The sequence below is a fragment of the Bactrocera neohumeralis genome, chromosome 4, assembly GCF_024586455.1.
Source record: "Bactrocera neohumeralis isolate Rockhampton chromosome 4, APGP_CSIRO_Bneo_wtdbg2-racon-allhic-juicebox.fasta_v2, whole genome shotgun sequence".
NCBI classification, from domain to species: domain Eukaryota; kingdom Metazoa; phylum Arthropoda; class Insecta; order Diptera; family Tephritidae; genus Bactrocera; species Bactrocera neohumeralis.
In genome coordinates, this window is record NC_065921.1 from 89,160,152 (window position 1) to 89,185,079 (window position 24,928).

At 40.3% G+C, this 24,928-nt stretch overlaps 1 protein-coding gene across 2 annotated transcripts; it reads right to left on the minus strand.

The window, feature by feature from the left end:
* Positions 1-433: 433 nt before the first annotated feature.
* LOC126754822 (COP9 signalosome complex subunit 7) lies at positions 434-23,998 on the minus strand. Of its 2 annotated transcripts, XM_050466984.1 has the most exons (5): positions 23,683-23,993; positions 23,364-23,616; positions 1,936-2,156; positions 1,614-1,758; positions 434-773 (listed from the first exon to the last, which is right to left on the minus strand). In XM_050466984.1, exons 1-5 carry the CDS (start codon positions 23,875-23,877, stop codon positions 688-690), a joined length of 900 nt encoding a protein of 299 aa, XP_050322941.1. In that variant the 5' UTR covers positions 23,878-23,993; the 3' UTR covers positions 434-687. The 2 variants fall into 2 exon arrangements, with proteins under 2 accessions (XP_050322941.1, XP_050322940.1); XM_050466983.1 differs by lacking the exon at positions 434-773 and having other exon boundaries at positions 922-1,758; positions 23,683-23,998.
* Between the last annotated feature and the right edge of the window lie 930 nt (positions 23,999-24,928).

The window sequence follows — 24,928 nt, forward strand, 5'->3', positions numbered from 1 at the left end:
TGGAAGTTGCACCACGACAACGCATCCTCTCACACCGCCTTTTTTGTAAGCAACTACCTAACCAAGGTGGGCATCCCAACGCTTCTGCAGCCGCCCTTCAGCCCAGATGTGGCCCCCCCGGATTTTTTTTGTTTCCTTTTCTGAAAAAGTCGATGAAAGGCAAGCATTTTAAGACGACAGAGGGAATCCAATCAGCATGCACCTCGGCTTCCAAGGCTATTCCGGATAATGCTTTCTGTGACGCCTTCAATGCTTGGAAATCGCGCTGGCAGCGCTACTTCGACGCAGGAGTCTATTTTGAAAGTTTTTAAAGAATTGTAACGATTGGTTCAATATATTTTTTTAAATCGACTCAGTGCTATTACTTTCCGGTCAATCCCTCTAAAACCACAGTGTTCTTTCCGCAATCTTGCTTTGCATGAATAAACAGACATTTTTTAAATTCAGTATTTTTTATTCCTTTTTTTATTGATTACATATTAATATTGAATGAAATAAGCAAATGTGCACCAATGTGTGAGTATAGTAGAGCAGCAGGAGTTTACTTGAATGGGGAATTGTTTAACGCACGCCATTGGAGAGATTGTTCTGTGCGCATATTCCATGTGTTAGCTTCGCCAATGAATTGAGTTAGATAGATAGTGTTGCATTAGGGTGGTGTGTGCAAGTGTTTAACGGCAAATGGCTTCAATTCAAGTAGTTCATGCTGCCAGATGGTGCCTCGGGTTTTTTCGCCGGATTTGTGCGATGACTGGCGCCGTATTGTAGCACGTCTGCATTGTGAGGGTGTATTGGTGAGTCGTGAAGGATGTGCGAAACCGAAAAATAAATAAAAGCAAAAGTTAAATTAGACTTAAATACATTGCACAGAGTAAGTTAGTACATAAGAGGCAACACAATTTGCATTACAGCTTTACTAGCTTTGTTAGTTTAGCGTTAAGGAATTTGCCAATGCGTTACACGGAACAGTGTTTTTAACCACAAAGTTTATGTTCATTTAAATAAAGTTCATCCAAGACTTAAAAAAACACACAAAATCTTAAGCCACTACAAAAATGCGAGTCGTGAGTGTGTAAGAAGCAAGCGCGGTAAGAGGGCGCGCAAAGGAAATGAAAATGAACGTAATCACCGCACGGCTAGGTAAACAATTAAAAACTTTCTGCCATCAGCATAACAAAATTAAAATGAAGCCGCTTAATTAAATGAAACTGTGTGACGTGCTGCTGTCAAGCCATCCCCCAGGTTGTCTCCATGCACGCGCTACAACCTGTCTAGTCGTCTCGAAGGCTCTTGTCAAGCCATTAAATGAAGCTGGTGCACACAATTGACGAACGCTTGACCGTTAGGCGAACAAGTTGTTAGTATGGCAAAAAGTTGAATTTGATGAAAGCTTGTTGTGCTGCCCCTTCCCGGCAGCAGCAGCAGCGACTGCCAAACCTACTCCCTGTCAAAACTTTGTGTGAATGCCTTCAACCACGTGCTGGTGAGGGAGCTCGTGCTTGCAGCCGCCATGGTAACATTGGCAACTCCCCTGTCGCTATCGCCCTCACTTTCGACGGCGGCAGCGCTGCCAACTGCATCTGTGGACGTTGTGGCCTTGCCTGTTAACTTACCCATGGGTGCGTGATGAAGACGTGAACCTTTCGTCTTGAAGGGCTTCCGACGTAGATCCAAGCTGGATGATTCGCGCGTATCGATTTGCATAGAATCATCGTTGTCGCTGATTTGTGTCTTCAAAACTTTCTTCAAATTAATTATCTGCAAATAAAACAACAAAACGCGGCTACAGTGAGTGAGGGCAGCAAGTTAAATTCGTGTGATTCGCTTTGTATTTGCATGAATGGTTGCATAATTTACATAAATTCAAGGCAAATAAAAAGATTTGTTAATAATTTCGTGAAATAAGAATGTTTTGGCCGGGGCGCGCGCACTTACCTCCTGTTCGATGTGGTCCTTGTTCTTCAGACCGCGTGCCTTCTCCGAGTTGGCGCGTGTTATCTGCATGTCAATGCAATTGGAGATGGCGTCGCACGACTCCACCCACTGCGATAGGGTTTGGGCGATCTTGGAGGTATAGCCAGGCGGAATGTCACGGCCTTGAGCATAATCGATTTCGAGAAAACGATTATTTTGGAAAAGTTTGCCGTGTATAATATCTGTGCGGGATAGCAAAAAAAAAAAAATTATAATAAAATAACTGTATTAAATTATATGATTCTTTTATATAACAGCTGACTATGCCGAAAACGCCATCTGTCGTGAACAGTTCTTCTGTATAAACAGCGAATATTATTTAAGGGAAGTCAATATTTACAAATTTCGGAAGTCCAAAAAAGCGAACTTCTGGGTGTTACTCAAAAGCAAAAGTTTCAGCAGAATCTATGCTTAGTAAAGCGGCTAAGGGTAAGTTCAGGATGAGGTGGAAACATCCAGACACTTTCTCTTCCATTGATCAAAATTTAATGAAACTCCTCGGTAGTCTTACCTTCGGGGTACCAGGAGACATAACCGAAACTAACATTGGCCGTCTGTACAAATTTGTGATAGGTCGATTTGTAAGGGTCTTATGGTCTGTAGTTTCGGGTAACAAAAACAACCGTAGTTCTAAGCTCTCCTAGTGACAGCCCCGTTACGATAGATCTTTTTACCTAACCTACTAAGCGGCTAACTCTTCGGAGCTTATACACAAGGCATCCTTCTTCGATCTCTTTCTTCGGAGTCAGCTGGACTGGACTGGACTGGACTGGAAAGATGACCAGTTCTACTCCTCTCTTAACCTAACCTACCAAGCGGCCAACTCTTCTGAGCTCATACATCAGCGCATCCTCCTTCTTCTTCCTCTTAGTCATGGCTATGCCACTTTAAGTCATGTGACAAAATGTCAGCACCGCCCCTGTTGTTGAAATTAATGATGACGCAATACATCAAGAATAACTTCGAAGTTGCAATAACCGTCGCCGCGCAGAGTAGAGAAGCTTTCCTTACGTTTTCAGCGGAGTGATGAGTGAAAACAAAGGCTTCAACGCTTGAATTTGAATACGCGCCGCGGGCAATCGGTTTAAAAGAGGATCATTGCTTGCTGTCGCTCAAGAGATTTATCACTGTGTGCATGCTGCGCTGTGTAATATGGATTATGACGGTGTTGCAGTAGTGCAAGCAGCCAAAAGCTTTTTGATATATAGGTGAAATGAATGCCTCGGTTTTTGCAAAAAGTTCTAGCAAATTATTGAAATATTAAATTTTATGGGAAACGTAGTCTCTTCGAAAGTGAAGTTCGTTCGATTCAGGCCTGGCCGATTTATAGTTGTTGCAGAAAACTATTGCCTACATTTTGGCGCATTTACATAAATGTTGACAATGATAATCGGAAGGAAAACCGCAATAAGTTTCATTGCTGCTTAAAGTTATAGTCTTGCCAGGTAGAGCTCCCACCTTTTCTAGGTCCTTCAACATTTTATGAACGCAATTAATATTGTTATTTCTTTCATCAAATTTCAAAATTTCTTTCAAATTAAAATTTCGTGGTAAAACCAGATTTCGTATTGCGTTAACAGTTGCTAAAGGCAATACAAAAATGGAAAATGTTATTTAGCAAATAGTCGAAAATAGGCATTTCAGGATTATTTAGAGCGTGAATTTCGTGCAGGAGAACTATAATTCTTTACTGTTTTATTTTAAACGGAATTTGAACTTAATTTGTAACAGCAAAGCAAAGGGAACTAGTTTCCGTGAAGGAAACAAAGTTAATTTTTACATACTTTTGCCAAGTCTACTATTTACAGGCTGTGTGAAATGTTAGAAAATCATCAAATATTTTTCTTTGAGCTTTTTGACCACTTTAGTGCTCCAACTTTAAGACCAACTAAAGTTCCCCCCAACTCCAGCAAAATAAAGTTTGGGAAAACAGAAAGCAGGAAATGCGACAAGCAGCTGGTAAGCAATGGCCAGCTTAAGCCCAATTGTAGCGCTTAATATCGGCTCCGAGCAACAAATGAATTCAGCGACAACAACAATGTCAGCAACATTGAGTTAAGTCATAAAACGAACAGTGCAGCAGCATTGCGAAATAAATGCGCAAAAACAACAATTGCTACGTAACGGTGCTTTGGCTTCACCACGACTGAAGATGGGGAAAAGACTTAATCTTCGAAGCATAAACAGATATATTTTTACCGGTAGCTATAGCTTTCAGCACACTGTGCAGCCTGGTCTCTGAGCATCAACCTGCGACAAGTTACGCCCATGCCAACCTTGATTCCTGACTTCGCTGTGCGCACGAACAAGTCAAGCGGCTTTAAGTATTACCGTATTAGCAGCGACGGCTTAGAAAATTCCCAACGTCAAACGATGCTGCTGGTCCTTAGCGCCGGCCCAGTGACTCATTTGCTAAATTTGCTAACGAATTTATGCCGGAATGAGCGGAATAACGGTATTATGTATAACAATTGCATGTTTTTGTGAATTTGCATTGTTTATTAAAGCTTTCGCTGTTTCGGCACTACTTCGTTTATTTACATAAAAAGCAAATAATTCAGATCTGAAATATGTGCAAGCGCTGGCCTTCAAAAGTGAAATAAATGTGTATGTGTGTATAGCAAAACATTGGCTTAACCCGCGCTGCTTCAGAGTGATGGCGAGGGGACGAGAGGGATTTTAGTAACTCGGCTGTGGATGTGTGTGTGTGTGCGTGACACAATTTGCGTGAAATCGTTGTGCTGTAAGCCAACTTCCGACGCTCGTAGATTTATTGCTACAAAGTTGATTGCCACCAAATGCATACATACATACGTACATATGTATGTACAACCCACGGTATATGAATAGCGAAAAAGCTATGAAATTTCAAATGCTACAATTAAAAAAAATTAAATGCCATAAATATTTTAAAAGTTGAGGATGTTAACAGTAAAAAATGCGACTGAGCTTTTTGAAAGCTTTTTAGGTTTATTGAATTGTAGAAAACAAAATTATTGTTCTATTGTTTATTTTAAAAGTTGAGGTTGTTAGCAGTAAAAAATGCGACTGAGCTATTATAGAGCTTTTCAAGTTTATTAAATTGTAGAAAACAAAATTATTGTTCTATTGCGTATTTTAAAAGTTGAGTTGTTAGCAGTAAAAAATGCCTCTGAGCTTTTTGAGAGCTTTTTAAGTTTACTAAATTGTTGAAAACAATATTATTGTTCTAAGGAAAGGTTCTATTAGGAAAGGATTTTTTCGCAAAAGGAGCTGGAGATTTCGGTATCTGGGAGCTTGAATTGTTGTAATCCGATTTTGACAATTTTTGGTCATTAGGTGGCACATCTTCAAGACACTATTCGTGCTAAGTTTTATTTCGATGCACTCATTAGTGCTTCATTTGTGTACTGGAAAGTGAAAATCAGATGGAATTTAAAATTTTCTTATTTGGAAAGTAGACTTGGTTGTTTCCGATTTCACCCATTTTCGAACTGTGACATAAAAATATTAAAAATAATGGTATATACCAAATTTGATAGAAATTGGTCGGACAGGTCCCGAGTTATGGGTTTTCATCTAAATATTGGCAGTGACACGCCCATATATTATTTACAAAATTTGGTCGAACAGGTCCTGAGATATGGGTTTCGACCTAAATATGGGTAGTGCCGAACCCATTCTTCCATTTTGATATGAAGCCTGTAAAGCTTTTTGCATCATCACGGGTGCAAAAGTTAGAATCTCTGACGCTTTAGTTTATTAAATTATCGCAATTTTAGTAGTTTTCATCATAACCGTTATATGGGAAATGGTTGTAAATTGCTCTCTAAAACACATAGTGTCAATGACCACCAAATTTAACAATCAGCTGTTACTTAATTCGTTTGTAGATCCCCACAACGACATGCGGCAAACGAAACTGAAGCGGCTGAAGTCACTGTGGCTGGATGACAAACCCATACACACAAACATACAAGCACATAACCACTTTTCACAGGAAATCATCGTGGGAAAGCAGTAAGAAATTTCAATTTTCTAAATTACTTGCAGATTTCCTTAAACAACACGCCACAACCGTTAATTTTTGGGAAGGAGTAGCCAAATGCCGCGATTGAAAAGTAATTGAGAAAAACTGTAAAGGAAATATTTGGCGCGTTGTGTGTGGTGGCGGCGAAGAAAAAATTTGTTGAAAAGTGTTATTTGTACTTAATACACAAACTTTCTGCGTGCACTGCAGCAAAGAAGTTTTAAGTGCCCGACCGAAGGGAAAAGTGCCAAGCGATAGCACGAAAGCAGCAGGCGAAGAAAAGCGTAGAAAAACTACTTAAGAGCGCGTGAATGCCTCATTGAGCAAAGCTGTAAAGCAAACTGTGTAAAATGGCAAATTGCTCAAAAATGCGCATTTAAAAATTACCAAAACGGATGCAATGAAAAGGCGATTTCTTTTGCATTTTGTTGTTGTGCTATCGAAGTTGCGCCAGTGTTGTCAACATGATTGAATGATTTTTAATTAAAAGTGCAGCGCGGAAAATGTGTGCAAAACGCGCTGAATGCAGGCAACTTAACGCTCAATTAACTATTAATTTGAAAGAGCGAACTGTTTCACAGCTGCAGGTTTGCGAAGCATAAAGCAGCTGTCCGCCGTTTCAATTTGCGTTTTTCTTGCGGAAGTGTGACTAACTCGAGGGAAGGGTTGAAGTAGAAACGCAAATTTATGAGCGATTGTGTGAGATTCTTGCGTTTTTTGTAGAAATGTTTGGCGTACCAATGCGAGTTGCGTGGAATTTTGCAGTTTTGAGTGTTAACGTTGCTTTCAGAGGCCTCAACTAAGTTAATGTTCGATTTTCAGCTTTCTGCGAACGCGTATTTGCGCTTGATGAGAGTACACCGTAATTGATTTAAGTCAGAACTACAACTTGAAAGTGGAATATATCGGAAATCGTAATAGAAGAGGTATATATATATATGTACACATTACATAGCGACTTCATTATGGGGCTTTACTCGTAGCATTTATCTGTCATCCTTTGATGCATGCTCAGAGCTAACCGAACTGTATTGGTATAAAACGAACTAAGGAAACAAAAACTCTTTTGCGAGAAAAGTGGAAGTGACAGCTTTGCACTGAGGTAATTTGCCATAAAAGCTGTAAAAAATGCTGCATGTTGTTGTATAGAAATAGACGGAATTTTTTTTATACATGTGTGAGTGTGGGTAAGCATAATCTATATAAATGAGTACTAAATACCCAGCACGAAAAGCGCAACAGAGTTGGAACCCTAAGCAATGAGAAAGCAGAAAACTGTTTCCTTATCTTCCTTTAGCTTGCAGCTCCGGCAAATATTATTATAGGGCAGACCCCCATTTTTTGGTCGTGTTCTCCAAACGGCAGTATCCCGTTATAGCAGCTTTAAGTCTGAAAATACCGTACCTGGACCTATGTAATAATTCCTTGGTTACAGTCTTATCATACTTGAACCATATCTGCTTCGTTATCTTTCAATTGGTTTTTGATTTCCAGCTGCACTCTCTTTCGATCGTTCCCAGCGGACATGTTATTAACGCCACATCGAATTCATCTAAAGAGGCTCCTTGTTTGGCCAATTCGTCTGCTTTTTCCCGATAAACGATAACGTTCCTGCGGCAGGAACCTACATTAAGGACAAGTGGAGCTGAGTTGTCGGTGAGCTTAAAGACTTTCTGCAATTGTTCACCACGCTGGAATTAATAGGTGGCGTGGACAAAGTCAGCAGTGCTGCCTGGCTGTCCGTGTATGGTTGCTTTGTGTATATTGCCTCAGTTATTCAATAGTACAACACTGGCCCTCTCAACACCTAATACTTCTGCTTGGTACATGTTGGCTTAGTTTGGTAGTCGCAAAGAAGGAGAGACATTTTGAGATCATCGGAGTATACACCCGCCCCAACTCGTAGTCCAGTTTCAACCCGTCGATATAGACTCTCTCCGAAACCTTTCTCAATTCTCGTCTAGAGGGTATCCACACTCGGAAGTGGTATCCTTCTTGAGAGAATAAAGTCTGATTTACTTATGTTTAGGTGCTTCAGGATGGCGCTATGTCCATAATATTTTCTATTAACCTCCTAATTCTAGTATTCTTATTGCAAAACTTGCTGCTACTTTCCGAGTAAAGACTTCTTTGGGCAGCTAATGCGGAACAAGGCCTAATGGCCACGGGAACCGTTGCACAGGTTGCTCTCTGCACTCCGTTAGTTTCCAGATATTTCAACTGATCAAAAATGTTTATAATTCACTGTTAAACATTTCCTACTGATGCTTAAGTCAAACGCCAGTGGGACGCGCTGCAGCATACAAAGGCGTACATATGTACATATGTATGTATAAGCAACTGCGCATGCATATGACTTATAATCAATCAAACTTGACGTACTTTCATGTAAAACCGCACAACAACTTTGTTGTGTATGGAAGTACACACACAACATCTTCAAAAAACATGCATCACAATAATTTGCGCTCTATACATATAACATACACACACATACATACGGATTAAAGTCCCGCACTCTGGCTTTCGATGCTTCCTCCCACTATAAAAAAAAATATATATACACATATATGTAAACATATTTCATGTATTAACGAGAGAATTTTGCATATCTTTAGGGGCAAAAGCAACTAGTGGGCAATGACAGCTCATGTGCTTCCTGTCACAAACAACACGAAGTACGAAGCTGATTACTTCGAGCAAATGTGTGGGCAAACGCGTTCATCCACACACACACACACACACACGCGTACACATATTCCATTATGTTGTTAATGCGTCAGTGTATTTCCACTTTAACGGATGCCTAATGTGCACGTGTGAAAATCATATGCGCATGCATGACTATGCAAAAACAACAACAACACAAACGGGCATATCAATGACGCTCCGTTAGTTGGTTGCAAGCGAATTGAGCTGCACAAACGACAACGACAAATACTTGTTGATATTGTTAAGGAGGGAAAGGAGCGGATGGAGACGGGGTAAGGGTATTGCAGGTGCTCAACAGTATTATGTAATGTGTTGGCTTGTATTAATACACAAATAACGGTTATGTGACAAGTGGCATTACTCGTGAGTAGTTTCGAAATATATACATACATATGTATATATGTGTGTATGCACGATTTTTAGCACATTAGTATGCTTGCGGGTATAAGCAGTCTTTGCGTCATTGCTGTTTTAGCGTTACCATTTGCAACAACCTCAAGGAGTTTAAGTATATAATGACGCTGGCTTAAACTTTGCGTCACAAACGGAGGAGCCTTCAATTTTGGACTTAAGCGCACTTAGTAGTAAAGTTCAAAAGAAGATAATAGTGAGAGATTTTTGACTCAAATAGAGTCTGCTGAAAATGATAGTTGGTGGCAACCAGAACGACAAAAGCTTACTGAAACTTTTATGAAAGCATTCTTATCGAACGTAAAGCATTTTCAAGCACTTTGTAAGCAAAGCGTCTCAGCGTAAGAACTAGGAGGATATACAACTCGAGAGGCAGATTTCAGAAATGTAACGATTATTCGTGAACGCTTTTTGTAGCTGGTTCTTCATCAAATCATATAATAAACATATGTGAAAAAGCTTCTCTCTGAAAATTGTAATACTTAATTTTACAAAATTAGTAAATTTTAGTGAAAAAGCAAGAAAAACACATTGCACCGAAGCTGTATAAATTATACTCTTCAAAATACAACTTTCCTTACACGAACTTGTTTCCGTCGTTCAATTTGTATGTCAGCTATATGCTGTAGTGATCCGATCTGAACGATTTTTTTTTTGGAGTTTGCATCATGGTCTTAGGCGCCGTTAGTTCTGCTTTCTCCAGACTGGACAAGGAAGCAAAGCAAATGGGTCTGGCAGTGAACGAGGGCAAGACGAAATATCTCCTGGCATCAAACAAACAGTCGTTGCACTCGTGACTTTGCACTCACGTCACTGTTGACAACGTCTGATTGTGTTTTACGTGGGATCCTGCTGTCGACAGCTTAACTCCACGGTGCTCAAAAGCACAACGGATCAATACAATGCGTCGATCAGCGCCCTGAAAACTGGGTAACGATTTTCAATACCAATTGGCAGTGTGGCATGGACACACTAACTACCTTCATAGGGCTCGAGGCCCATCTAAAACCTCTGCCGTACTTTGGGTCCGGCACCCGGTTGCAATGCAACTCTACATTCGACTGACAAGGTTAGTTCTTCCCACGATTTGGGTTTTAACCACAGCCACCACGAATCTCCACAAAGGGTCAAACCCAATGAGCAGACTGGAGCGAACTCCAGGGGCTACTGCTCCCCGTGGTACCAGGTTAAAGTCTTTGGTATGACCTTGTAGCTGAAGCTACGACCAGTTGAGCTTCCATGCAGCCCTGGACTGGTGACCAGGATCTTAGTCGCCTCTGACGACAGGCATGCCTTACCGCAGGTATATTCGGTTTCCCCTCGAACCCGGAGGGGTCCCCCCTACCCGCAGGGGGAGTTACTGTTGACAGTCATAACTTTGAAGTTGTAGATAGTTTCGTACATTTGGGAACCAGTGTAAACACCACCAACAATGTCAGCCTGGAAATCCAACGCAGGATAACTCTTGGCCAACAGGTGCTACTTCGGACTGAGTATGCAACTGAGAAGTAAAGTCCTCTCTCGACGAACAAAAACCAAACTCTAAAAGTCACTCATAATTTCCGTCTCGCTATATGGTGCAGAGGCTTGGACGATGACAACAACTGATGAATTGACGAAAGTTCTGCGAAAGATTTACGGTACTTTGCGCGTTGGCCACGGCGAATATCGCATTCGATAGAACGATTAGCTGTACGAGATATATGACGACATTGGCATAGTCCAGCGAATTGAAAGACAGCGGCTCCGCTGGCAGGTTATTTTGTCCGATGCACGAAAGCACTCCAGCTCTGAAAGTATTCGACGCCGTACCCGCCGGGGGAAGCAGAGGAAGAGGAAGGACCAGGTGAAGAAGGACCTGGCTACGCTTGGAATATCCAATTGGCGCCACGCAGCGAAAAGAAGAAACGACTGGCGCGCTGTTGTTAACTCGGCTGTAATCGCGAAAGCAGTGTCTACGCCAATTAAGAAGGGAAGGTCGCGTTTATACAGATAGGCAGCCCGCTCTTGGCTAAATCGACTCAGCTCGAGCCGCTAAACATTAAGATATGTATTTTATAGGGTTTTCTTCAAAGTATATCCGTTTCAAGATACCTCATATGTCTTTCTTGTATTTCAATGTTTTTAATTTTGCCAACTAAAAAAACTTTCTAGCTGCCCTACAAGGGGGATATAATCCTTTCGGCACACCAAAGCAATATCTTTAAAGGTAACAAAAAGAAAAGTTGAATGGAGCGCTGCAAACTCCAAGTAAGAATGTAGTTTTGGTTACTTTTACAATCGAGTGGATGCACAAGCATTTATGTATGCAAATGGCAAGCTCTGCAGTCCGTCTAAAAAGTGGTCGTTGTGGGGCAACAAATCGACAAAGTTTAAAATGTCACACGGAAAAGGATATGAAAGGAAACGCAAGCTACTGGCAGCGACAACAGTCGAACCAAAAGGCAAATGCGGTACGGGGAACAGCAAGCAAGGAAACCGCAAAGTGGCGAACAGAGCTTAGGCGAAGTGCCGACATTTCGGACGAGTGAGTGGCTTCATAGAAATACGCACTTAAATATTTTTACTATTAGCATTATGAAATGCACTTGTTATTTGCATTTCCAAGCACTTTGCTTTTAGTATTACCGTTGTCGGTGGAGACTTTTGAAAATCTTGGAAACGCTACCAACTAAGCGGCGAGTCCATAATAAGCTTTACTCGCTGTGCAAATTTTCAGAAATGAAAATGTACACTGTCTCGCTTTTCGGCTTTAAAAAATTTCAAGAAAAATATACTCGAGTTCTGTCAATCGGCTGCTAAACACACGTTGACTACCATTTAAAGGCAGACACAGTGCTGTCAAATATACAGTTACGCCTAAGCATGTTGCCATTGCAGCATCGATTTCTGCTTTTTAATTTCCCTTAAGAGTGACAGTATTTTATATCGCGGATGCTGCGCGCATTGCCTTTGCGCTTTGTTGTTGGTTGCAGCGATATGCCGCCGCTGTGGTGCATGCCACCGCGCATTTTCAGCGCTCTGCCTCATTATTTCTCCGTTTAGCACGGGCATACATACCCACTCACACATACATATACACATATATTAATGGCTGTATCTACAGAAACCGAATGTCGGTGGCGTGCTCTGCCGTTCATGCCACGTCGCTACCTTCTCTGGCGTGAATGTGAAAAATCACTTTCACGTGTGTGCGTGTTTTTTACGTTGCACACGCGACGTGGCACTCGAGCGCAACCGCAGAAAACATAAGAACATTTTCCACGAAGACACAAACAGCAAAAATTGTTACAACCTGCAAGACATGCAACGCAGAATATGTTGCTGAATGCTGCAGGAAGTGCAGTGTAAGGAGGCAGAGAGTAGTGCAAGTGCCGCAAAATACAATGAGGTTCATGGTTTTGGCGTCAACATGCGGCAATACATGTGCCCAGGGGGTTGCAAGACATTTTTGCCTTTACTCACTTGCAAAAGGATGCATATTTTTACTTCATCAATTATTAGTGGCGGCAAAATAGATGCAAATTTAATAAAGAAAGTGTTCGCTGGTAATATACCGTTTTTGAATTATATAATAATCGGTTGTTTAATATAGGTAAGAGGCATACAATAACAGAATTTATGGTGTAATTTGGTAGATTTCGAGATTTTCCAAGACGTATTCTTTAAGGCAAAATGCTTCAAATAAGCGACTGTAGCTGCTCTCCACACTCAACATAGCAGTGCTAGGTAGAAGGGTAGATAGAGTGGCTGTCTTGCGATGCACCTAGACCTTTAGGAGGCCAATTGCGATACCGCCGAGTCTAATATTTCCTCACTCTATTGCCTCTTCTTTTAACCTATCAATGCTCGACCGATACTCACGATACTTTTTATACTCTTGCAACATCTTGAACTAAAGCCTTATGTTCCTGAAGGTACTTCCCTGGCTTTAATCCTTGCAAAGTGCAAGAGTATGAAATGTCTTCCTCACTTGTTTCCGAACAAAGACTTGCATTTTCAAAGAAGATATTTTACAGTCTCCTCTTTTTCTATCTCCTGACAGCTTCATAGTCACTGTATCGTCCACCTTGTATGCTGGCATGTCTGACAATTAGACGGCGACCTGTTAACACTCCTACTAGAGTTCTTATGTTATTCCTTTTGATCTTGAATGGCAAGATCTACTAAGAGAGCAGGTGAGTTCAAAGCAGCTCTGCAATCAGTATGTATAGATAATGTATATTCCTTGCTTTGAGTAACAAGACTTTCTCTGATTGCTGTGATCTCCGCTTGTAAGACACTGCTGTGATCTGGTTAACCGAAAGCGATTTTGATACATAATTTTGCTGAAAGGACACCACCTTCCACCCCATTATCTAGATTGGACCCATCCGAATAGATGTTTATCCCTGCGTCTCAGTCCGCTTCGCGACGCTTTTCTGGAAGGAAGGGCAATATTGGGAACCGAATTTAGCTACAATTCTATATGTATCAAAAATCCCTTACGGTGGGTAGAAACGGTAAGTGTAGTCTCTTCTTTTCTATACATATCAGCAATTTTTTCATAGTTAAGATCCAGAGAAGTGGAGATATTGCGCCGCATTGCACGCTCTTTGGACAGATTTGACAACCGCTGAAGCTCCCAGCTTTAAAATCACTGATCTGCTCGTGAGCATCTGTTCTATTAATTTTCTGAGAGGTTCAGAGATGTCCAAAGTATGCGTTGTAGCAGACAGCAAACACGAGAACACAATATTTATCCATATATAAATTTATTTGACATAAATATGACTTCGATGTGTTGCATGTGTAGCACAAAACGCGTCGCTTTGAAGAAGTTGAAGTAATCTTGCCAGCTTAAGCTTGCTTGCCACTGTGGTACTGGCGAAATCGACTGAGACTTCTTTAAATGAATGAATGGATCAGGACCAGGGCAGAAACTTGTTTTGAAAGAAAATTATTTTTAATGAAAAAAAGTTTTTATTTTGAAGGAGAAATATTTTTAATTAAAAAGAGTTTTTTTGAAGGAGAAATATTTTTAATAAAAAAAAAAATTTTTTGAAAAAAAAAATATTTTTAATAAAAAAAAAAACTTTTTTGAAAAAAAAAATATTTTTAATAAAAGAAAAAAACTTTTTTGAAGGAAAAATATGTTTCAACTGACCAATATTTAAATTTACTTTCTAGTCTGCCAGGTCGTCAGGTTATTTATGCGTCAAATAATCGTTTATTGTAAGTATATTTTGAGCAAAACGAAATTCATTCGAATTTTCCATGAGGAGCTCAGCAACTCATAAGCTTATACTTTTAACATATACACTTGCACATCTGTATATGTATCCAGTAAGCACATGTGCGTCTGTGCTTTATGTTCAACGAAGTGTATGAATACTCGTGTTAACACACACATACGCACACACCTGTGCAATAAGTTTTTGCGAAAATGTCAACAGCATTGCAATTACCTGCCGCTTCAAGCACTGTCCCTTCACTTTCTTATTCTAATACTTGCTTCCCTCTGCAAATGCTCTTTCTTTCCCTCCTAAAGGACGTTTTGCATGTGCTTGTATGTATGTATGCGTATGCGAAATCTCAATGATTTGTTTAAAATTATATTAGAAAACTTTACGAACTCTCGAATGCCAAAGCGAGACTCACAGATTCAAGGGTGCTGCCACATGGCTACAAGTTTATTACAAATCTGCCAGTGCTATAGCGCACGTGTGCCAAGTCATAACATAAAGAAATTGCTAAAATACATATACTTAGAAAAACATGCTCAGACACACACATAAAAGCACGCACACATACACACAAAGGTATAAAATAAAGCTTTAGCCGGTTGTTACTATTAAAATATTCGTCTCCTGTGTGGAGAGGAAACACCAACTGCTTATGAACACACTTGTTGTTGTTGCTGCACACTGCTGCAGTGACATTAAAAATAAAGTTCCAATGTTGCAACAAACAAGCACTTATGATGAATGCTGACACATATGTATATAAATTGCAAATGTAAAAGCATAAACTGTGCTAGCGAAACTGACGACGTTGAAGGTGGGTGCAAGCTTTCTTCGCAAAACTAGCAATTAATTGGCGTGCTTCTAAAAAGAGAGCGAGCAATCAAAACCAATTAAATTTCCAACGCATGTGCGTCAATCAGTAGAGTCCCCAAAGGAGTTTTCTTCAACTCTGCGGATGCGTTGGCGTCTTTGATTAGTCAAACAGTATTTCTCGCTTGATTATTCCTCACTGGAGCATGTTATAGGTCCTTTCCATGGCAGCGTACATTAAACATTTAAAGCTCGATTTTACTTACTTTGTGTCTCCTACAATATTTTCAAGTGAGCCTTAGAAAACAAATTTAAAAAAAAATTATAACAAGTAAGGAAGGGCTAAGTTCGGTTTGTAACGGATTCTTTCATACTGTTGCAACTTGCCAGACTCAAAGTCAGGAAAATACCTTCAAACGCATAATGTTTGTATATTATATGGGGTCTATGGCAAGTTTTCACCCGATATCTCAAATATACTCTCAATTTTATTAAAGTAACTCATGTATTGGGTAGTCGAAAAAGTCTTTTCGCATTTCTAATCTAACTTCAACATATTTTTTTTATATTGAAAAGCATTCTCTCCGAAATTCTATAACATATCTCACAGATTGACCGACATTTTAGATAAAAAGTTCGTAATTGGTACTTTGGTCTACATATTCGATATCTGGGGCTTCAATATAGTTCTCGTCCGATTTCGACATTCATTGGTGCTTGATTTGTTTACTGGAAAGTGAAAGAATTAGATGGGGTTGAAAATTGTGTTATATGGGAAGTAGGCGTGGTTGTAGACCGATTTCGCTCGATTTATTTTGCAACATAGGAATGTCAATTTAACATTATATGCCAAATTTGGTCGATATCAGTCGAGCAGGTCGTTAGATATGACTTTTCGCCGAAATGTGGGCGGTGCCACGCCTATCGCCCATTTTTGACCCCGGTTCCTAAGTTTAAAATATAATGTCTCTGGCTAATTTAGTTATTGATTTATCTCGCTTTTTTGTAGTTTTTCAGAGAACCGTTATGAACCAATCAAAAGCAAAAAACAGCCTCGGATGAGAGACCCCCCTTTTGACGATCGGCTATAACCGCGTATGCGGTGTCTACGCCATTAAAGAAGAGATAAATACCCCTTAGCCGCACAAAACTACCGTATTATACTCGGCAGCAACATGTTGCAAGAATGCAGCGGTACTATTTTAGGTGATGACCCAACTCTCGCTCAGCCTTTTGCCTAATCAAATCACCAGTCCAAAATTTTCCACCTATATTCTATGAAGATTAGTTACTCTTACCCGTTTCGAAGCTGTGTCGGCTGATTTTCAGTTACCACTTTTCTGGGCACTCTGTACCGCAAGATTTTCGATACGCTTGCGAGAGCTAATTTAAGAATTCCGCGCGCAGTAGACCGTTAGTTCGTAATGAGTCTATGAAAGAGTTGAATTTTCGGCAAGTAATATTTTTTTGTTGCGACTCGTGTTTTGCCAGAAGCCCAAATCAAAGTGATTTATTACAATCGACATATTTTTGTTTGTCGTCTGTCTACAATGCGGTGGAGACGGGCGGCCTGCTGATGCTGGGCTCATTGAGATGTTATTGAAAATTAATGACCGAATTTGCTCCACATCAAACGGAAATATTCATTAAAACAACACATCTTCACAACGGCATATTTCATTTGCGTAATCCTTAAAATGATGAAACAAAAACAAAAAATGGGAATTCCAAGTGAATTAAAAACAAATAAGTGCGCATCAAGCTCGAGATCCGCCACCAAAATGTATATAGAGAAGGCAAAATGAGACCAGTGAAATGTAATTATCTTTTTAATTGTTTTTCAGGGGAGCCCGAAGCACCCAAAGCAAGGAATATAAGTGCTACTTATGTAAATGTGATGAAATTAGAAGATTGTTTTGAAGAGCTAGAGCTCGGAAGACCAAAACTCCTTAATTTATTGTAATAAAGACAAATACGAACAAAAGAAATCAGGAGATGGATAGACAGATAGATGGCTGGAGTTTGTTATGGTTAGCAACTAAGCGTTGAATACAAACACCAGCATCTGTATGCGACCGCCATTCAAAATACTCACACCGCAAACATTCGAGTAGCAAAGACCGTATTGATGATTGTAAGCTGCCTATATAAATTAGCCGGAAGCGCACAGCCAACTCATCAAACGCACAACAAAGGGTCGAATGCTGCGTAGAGACTAGGTAAAACCGCGCCGAGAAGATTGGGAACGAGGTGGAGTGGCTGGAGGACGCCTCACCGTTGGATAATAAAATATTTGCGGACAACAGTGACGGCAGCGGAACGAATAAGGGTCCGAAGCAACGAACCAAGCTCAGAAGGCAGCGGAAGAGTGTAGGGAGTTTTGTAAGCAAAGTAAGGAGGCGAAAAGTAAACAAAGAATGGAGTGCGCGATTGGGAAATGAACGAGAGCCCAGACGGCAATGGCGGCAGCTGCGAGTGAGAGTTCAGCTAATTTCTGTGTCAGCGACAGGCCTGTACAGGCTAATACGACTATTCAGCGCGCGCACGCACGCCTGCACGCAATCACGGCGCAATATTAGGCATACTTGAAGGCAGAATCAAAGTCGCGTTGAGCGGTGTCAGCGGCGGAAATATTTATGCGAATTGGTGCATGGTGGTGGTGAGAGGGAGCGGCTGCGCTGGCTGCAGCCGCAGTAGGCAAATAAATCAAATGGAAAATATTTGCGGAGTAGGGCAAACGAGCAAATAAAAGTGAAATTAAGGATACACCTGAAGGCGAAAAAGCCAGCAAAATTAGATTCAAGGTAGGCGCACGAAAGCATGCTACAGAGAAAGCAAAAGTGAGTGCGAAGCCAATTGAGGCTGTGCGAGGGGTGTCGGCTGGTGGCTGTCGGCAGTCGGCAGTCGACAGGTCGCGTTGGTGTTGACAGTAAATAAAAGATGAGCTTTGCATGACTCGCAGCCAAACAAATGTAAATGTGTTAGCAGGACTGCAGACAGACGGTGGCGGCGCATTAAGCGTTCAACTGTCAGCTTGCTAATGAAATGCGTATTAAATTTAATTGCAAAGCTTATTTATTTCTGTTTTTTGACGCTGCTTTGCTTGCTCGCTTGTTTATTCATTGAAAACTCATACCTATCAATGACGATCAGCGCCGCGCGAATTCGAGAAAATAAATGCGAAATGGAGCACAGTTTTGGACATGGAGTACGCCGCGTTTGTGAGTTGTGATGAAGATTGATTTGGAACCGTTAGGCAGTCAATATGCACACACGCTCGGCCGGCGCACATTTCAGGCAGAATAAACGGGAATTTTCGATGACAGTTGATTAATTACATAAAGCCCAGTAATAAAAATAAATAAAATAAAAAAGTGTGTGGTGGGTATAACTGTAGTCAATGACACGTTCAAAGGTGTTCACGGACGATTTCAATGCTTGGGTGCGTAATTAATTAAATTTCAACGAAAAGCTTGCTTTTTGGCATTAGAATGCGCCGTAGGGGAGGGGAAATTCAAAAGCTTTTAATAATTGCTTAGAAAGCTTAATATTTGCTTGGAAAGCATTAATAATTTGTGGCAGAATTATTTATTTACACAAAGCAATAATAATCTTATGCAATCGCTTCATTTTTTATTGGCAGTCACAAACTAAGACAAGTCAAGCGCCAAAGTCAACAAGCCGCTCTTCAATTACTTTGAACGCGCTGCGCAAATAAACAACAAAAACACAAATTAAGCAAAGCAAAGCACGAGTAACTGTTTGTGTTGCCACAATAAATAAAGGCAAACACACGCACACATTGCAACATCAAAGCAAATGTAGCGTAAATATGTAAACACACACAGACACACGCACACACTTTTATTTTAGTTACAGCAAGCGTGCAATAAGCCAAGTAGCTAAGTCAGCAGCTCAAATGATTATTTGGCTTTGGGAATTTCTATGTTTGTATACCTGCAGCAGCCATATATTATACACATGCTTATATGTATGTACGTATGTTTATGGCCTAACATTGGCTTAAGTGTATATGTAAACAATCCAAAATTCATATCGCGCGCACAAACACACACACACGCAATCGAAAGGCGAACATGCGTAAAGTAATAAACCAAAACAAAATATACAAGTTCTTAGCAGAAACGCCCGCAGTACCGCGAGTTGGTTGAACAGCAAACCTCAATGAAAGGCAGAGATCAAAAATTACAACAAACTTAAAGAATTTGCGGAAGCTAACTCAATTGAAATGCGTGGAATGGCGGAAAAGTATGAAAAAGGTATGCTAATCCCTGTTATACAATGAGGAGTCAGCAATATGTTGTTGTTGTTTTTGTAACGTTTATCTAAACCCCGTTCGGTTGGTAAGGTGCAGGTTGGTTATCAACGAAGTCATCTAAAGGTAGGCCCAGAAAAATTCCTAAAGGTCCAGGAAACGTGCTGTTTCGACGCGGTCGGACCATAGATAGAGGGAGGTTAGATGAATGGGGTTTACTAGGCATGCAAAAAAGTTGGTTAGAGTCAAGCGTGGACTCCTTTCATGCTGGACATATACATATTTGGTGTGTCGGGCACGATTCTGGATAAGTTAGAGTCTCGCTATAGTATACCCAGGAAAAGTGCTGTTTCGACGGGTAGGGTTCGAACCATAAATAAAGAGCTGTTAGATGAGTGCGGTTCGTTGGGCATGCAAAGAGTTGGTTAGAGTCATGCGGCGACTCGTTGCTGGACATGTATGTATATGCTATGTCGAAGTCAATTATGGATAAGTTGAAGTTTAACCAGCTAAAGTTATACAAAACGAAGTTGAGCAAAGGTCACTCTAGATTCTCGCGGTAACTCGGGCTTGTCGTCTGCAATGTTTGGTGATTGCACTTCAAGTACGACATTCATAGAGAGGGTCGATGAAGGTTTTAGTAGCTGCACTGTGTATGGCCGTCAGTGTGTGTCTAAAGTGAGTTGCTCCCACAACGGACAGTACGATGTCGTCGACTAAGTCAAAGAAAGACCTTGTGATGTTCTTAGTAGACACCTCCGCTTCAAGCCAACGACTGTAGGTATGGTTTTTGCGAAAACAGACATCTATTCGACCGGCGACATCAAGTGGATTCCAATTATAGTCCGGAATGCAGTCTTCTGACACGTCTGAAGCTTCTTTGTCTGCGTTTTACTGCACCCAGGCGACCATATGAGTGCGGCGTAGTTTAGAACCGGCCGGCCAATTGCCTTGTGTGTTATCAACAACGTTTTTTTGTCTTTTCCGCATGTGCTGCCGATTAGCGACTTGAGGATTTTTTTTTTTGCGGCTTTATACGTTGGCTGTTATCGCGGTGGTAGGAGGAGCTGTCGCACGTTACAACTAAAATTTTAGGATTCCTAACAGTCAGAATTCTAATGCCATCGACTGTAATGTTAAGATCCAATCTGTACTCCTACGTCCAGTTCGTGAATAAGGCCTCTTCGGATTTAGTGGGGAAGAGTGTTAAGCTCCTTTCAGAGAAAACCCAATAATGGATTCCTGGATTCCCTTAAGTGGTTATAAGTAAATCCAGGAAGTATGCTTAAATGTTATAAAAGCTTGATTTTGCTTGAGTTTGGGCATTCATCGTAGTAACTTACACAGGGCATAGTCTCTTGCGCAAACTGCCGGTTCTGCGACATGGAACCTAGGTTCCATCCACGTGGACGGGGATTACATCACCTCAGTAGCGCCCAGCAGGCTACTGGAACTATTCAGGATGCTGGACCTTGGTGACCCTATGTGATATGGAAGAGGGCACAAAAGACTCTAGGACGCAGTGCAATACCTCATTATCTATCTATCTATCTATGGAATTGTTTTATCCTGGCGGATCATTTTATCTGTGACCTAGCTTGATTAAGAGACTGGTATTGGTAAAAAACATTACTAAGTTCATATTTCGAACGAAAAGACAACTATGTGATATCTAGATATAAAACTACAGACACAAACTACAAGTATGTACATTGCAAATTTATATCAGCGGATCCTTCTTTGCTGCTTTGGCAAAGTCATGCAATAACCGTTTTTATTGCAACGCGCACTTTGTCGCACGTGTTTGCTCTTGTTTTTTGTGAGTGCATTTAAAAAGCAATCAAATTGGTGGAGTTTCGGATGTTAAGCAATAGCAAACCCTTCGGATAGCGAACGGTAGCAATAACCTGCGTGTAAAGCTTTTTTCCGATGGACGGACCGCTCCTTCACACGCACGCACACACAAACACACATCCGTGCTGGCACTTCGCAAGCTCTGCGAGATGAGTTATTGCCGAATATACGAGCATTGCCAAAGCTACTTTTGTTTAGTGCAAATGAATTTCCACAATGCAGATGCAACTTTCACAATAAACTCGGATTACAAAACTGATGCTGCACGAAGTGTAACAACTGCAATAATGCGCGCGGGTCAAAATTAAAATTGTACGTGAGTTGCATGCCACATATGCGCAACGGTTCAGTGTTGTATTAGGCGAAAACAAGGAAAAGCGCATAATTCCCAGGAATTTTTTGGCGCAACCAAAGTGTAAAATTTTAATGAGAAAATTGTGTGTTGCGCTCGAAATGACGAGCAAGCATTTTAGCAAAAAAAAAAGATAAACCGTTTGTTTTGTTTTGTTTTTTTTTTTTTTTTTGAAATCGTTCAACTATTTTCACTACACAAGGGGCGGACAATAGCACAGTTTAAGATTTATTACACTTTCGCAATACGCCAGAGTACCATTTTCTTCAATTCGAGAGAGCCAAACAAGCAAACATACTTTGATCGAAAACAAAACTGTAAAATGTCAGAAATTGTCGTCAGATAATTTGAATTCCCTGCAAAGTGTCTGATGAGCAACCGCCACCAATACATATGGCACCACAGTTGCAGCAATAAATTTACACAAAACTGCAAAACTTGTTGAGAAACTTGAACAACCGAATCTCATATGCGCCACACACAGCAGCACTGCTATGTAAATTTGCAGCAAGCCACATCAAACAAGACAGTTGTAAAAGTTCGCATGGAGGCATTAGAAGGGGGTGGCGCACAGAGTGCACAAAAGCAATAAATTTGAGAAAGGAAGCGGTTTGAAGTATATTGCATTGGGTCGTGCGCACTTAGGGACCCAAGCAGCCTGAAGGTAGACCGAGCAAGCGACTCTTTTGTAGCAGACAATATTGAAAGTTCTTTAACGGCTGAGAAAAGGAACAGCAAGTAATGACGATGCAAGTGTTGAAAAGGCATTTTCTATCCTGAAATTATATACATATGTACAAATAACTAAATATTACCACATATGTCCCTATGTAGCAGAAATAAAACGGAATTTGATATTGAATACCCTTCAAGTAGCGATTACACACTACATGATACTTTTTCATGCGTCCCTTTCTCCACAAGAAGTGTTTATTAGTCGGATCCACCGATATCTGACCAATATAGTATATAGCTCCCGATCAAAAGTATCTTTGTTTGGAAAACTATTTTATTTGAAAAGATATATTCACGAAATTTGGCGTGGAACTTTTCACAAGACAATGTTAAAGTCTTCGAACATATTGTTCAGATCAGACCAATGTAGCGTATAGATACACGTCAAGAATGTTGTCTCCAAATTTAAGTCGATTGGAGCAAAATGAACGAAGTTACTGTCGTTCCCATGACAGTCGTGTCTACCTATCCGGAACGGATTTTTATCCGGCCAAATAGACAGCATTCCTCAAAATTACTTCAAAAATCTTTTCTGCCGCAACAACAAGTTACGAGTATTTTATTACCTGTTATCTGTTACAACAAAAAATTAACTGGATTTTTTGAAAAAATCGCGTAATTTCATTCAAAGTGTTCCAAAAAATGTTGTAAATTGAAATTTCGTAAAACACATTCAGCGTTATCCGGGTAATGAGATTATCTAGCATTTAAAATACGGATTTTTTGATTTCAGATGATTTAACGCTTAGTTTCGAGCGGCACTGAAATTCAACTGCTTTCGAAGATGCTCCAGAGTTATTGCTGCCATTGCCGTATTTTTTTCATATAAATATGTCAAAATTATCATAAAATACAACATTTTTACATCAATTAACCTTGTTTTCTAGTTTTTGTTCACGACTACACTGCACTCCTAATGAGCTTTCTGTAGTTCTGTAGCTTTCAGATCTTGTCAAAAAATTTATAAATATGCATATTCTCCGCAAACAGTTTTTTTTTACTTACCGGCATAAATTGCTTCAATTATAACATCCTCCAAATGGCGTACATTATTGATTTCTAACTCCTCCAACAACACTTCGTAAGGGATGCATTTGTTTTTAATAGCCAAAGAAACAATAGTCAAATGTTGTAACTTCTTTTGCATTGTAGCGGTTAATTCTAGGTATTCGCCAGGCTGTTGACGGTATTGTTTGTAAGTACCGTAAGCAAATAGATTCAGTGTATTCAAGTACTTGGAGTGAATACCATCTTTAAGCTGTAAAAATTGATAATATTGGGTTAGCAAAGTATACATATTTATTTTATGTAGATTAGTACTTACCTCCTGTATGTTGGGCAATGCAAGCAGTTCGCCAAATACATAAATAGAAGGAGCCTCCAGCACTTGGCGAACCACATCCAATAGTTGGCTGCCAATAGAGGATTTCGCAGTCGCACAATACTGCTTCAGCTGATTACGCGAGGCATCATTTGTAGTCGTGGGTTCGTCATTCTTCATTAGTATATCTTGTGTCATTTTAAATTTCTTGCTTTCCTTTTACTTCTTTCACAGTTAACAACTTTTGCAAACTTCACAAATTTATTCCGGCAAACAATGAAAACTGACAAATCGTCTGAACAGCTGATTTCAGTTGTTGATTGACAAATGTCAAATGTGCTGTTGTACAGTACGAGTGGTAATATTAAAGCAGACACAGGATGGTAAGTTGCTCAAATACGTATTGAATTCATGAGATTCTGAAGAAAACTTTTCTAATTTACAACCTCTGGATGTTGTTTTGAAACTTGCTTTGTGATTAGCACAGCTACAAACCATCAAAAACTGGCCAATAGGTGGCGCTCGCAAAGAGTATTTCAATTTTTGCTACATTTTCAATGCCATATTTTTTCATTTTATGCTTCGAAAACATTGCATTATCTGAAATTGGTTGGACCGTTATAGAAAGGAAAAGATGTTTGTAAAATTGCAAACAAAAGTATTTTTTTTATTCCGCACACTGCACCTCCGACATATCTGGAATGTGCTTACGACAGTTACTTTACCGGAAACTTCTATGGGTGTCTTCACGAATGTTTCGAGTGACAAACGGAATATTGTGAGGTGTCATTCCATTGTTCATGTGTCATTTGTTTCCATTAAAAGGAATCAGTAGTAGATCCATTGCCCTCACACTTTAATACATATGAATCAATTGACCGCTGCTGACCCGGCAAAGCAAACTATGAAAGCTGCCCAAAGTCTGCGTGCGTGCTCGACAACAAAATAGTGGCAAAATAGCTGCTTCTGTATGCACAAATTTATGTACATACATACAGATGATTGCAAAAATGCATTTATTGCTCCAAAAAAGCAGGCTCGCATTTTGCTTGACCACACAAGACGTGACAAATGATGCTCGACAATGGGGGCCAAAACAAATCAGATTGTTTGGGGCCTGCAACAGTGGCCGCCGGACAATTTCATTTGATTTATGGTGTGCATACAAACAGACACGGGAGTAGGCACACGGCTCAATAATTGTTGACAGAATAAAAGCAGAGTCGGCCAATCGCCAGCATCATTGCAT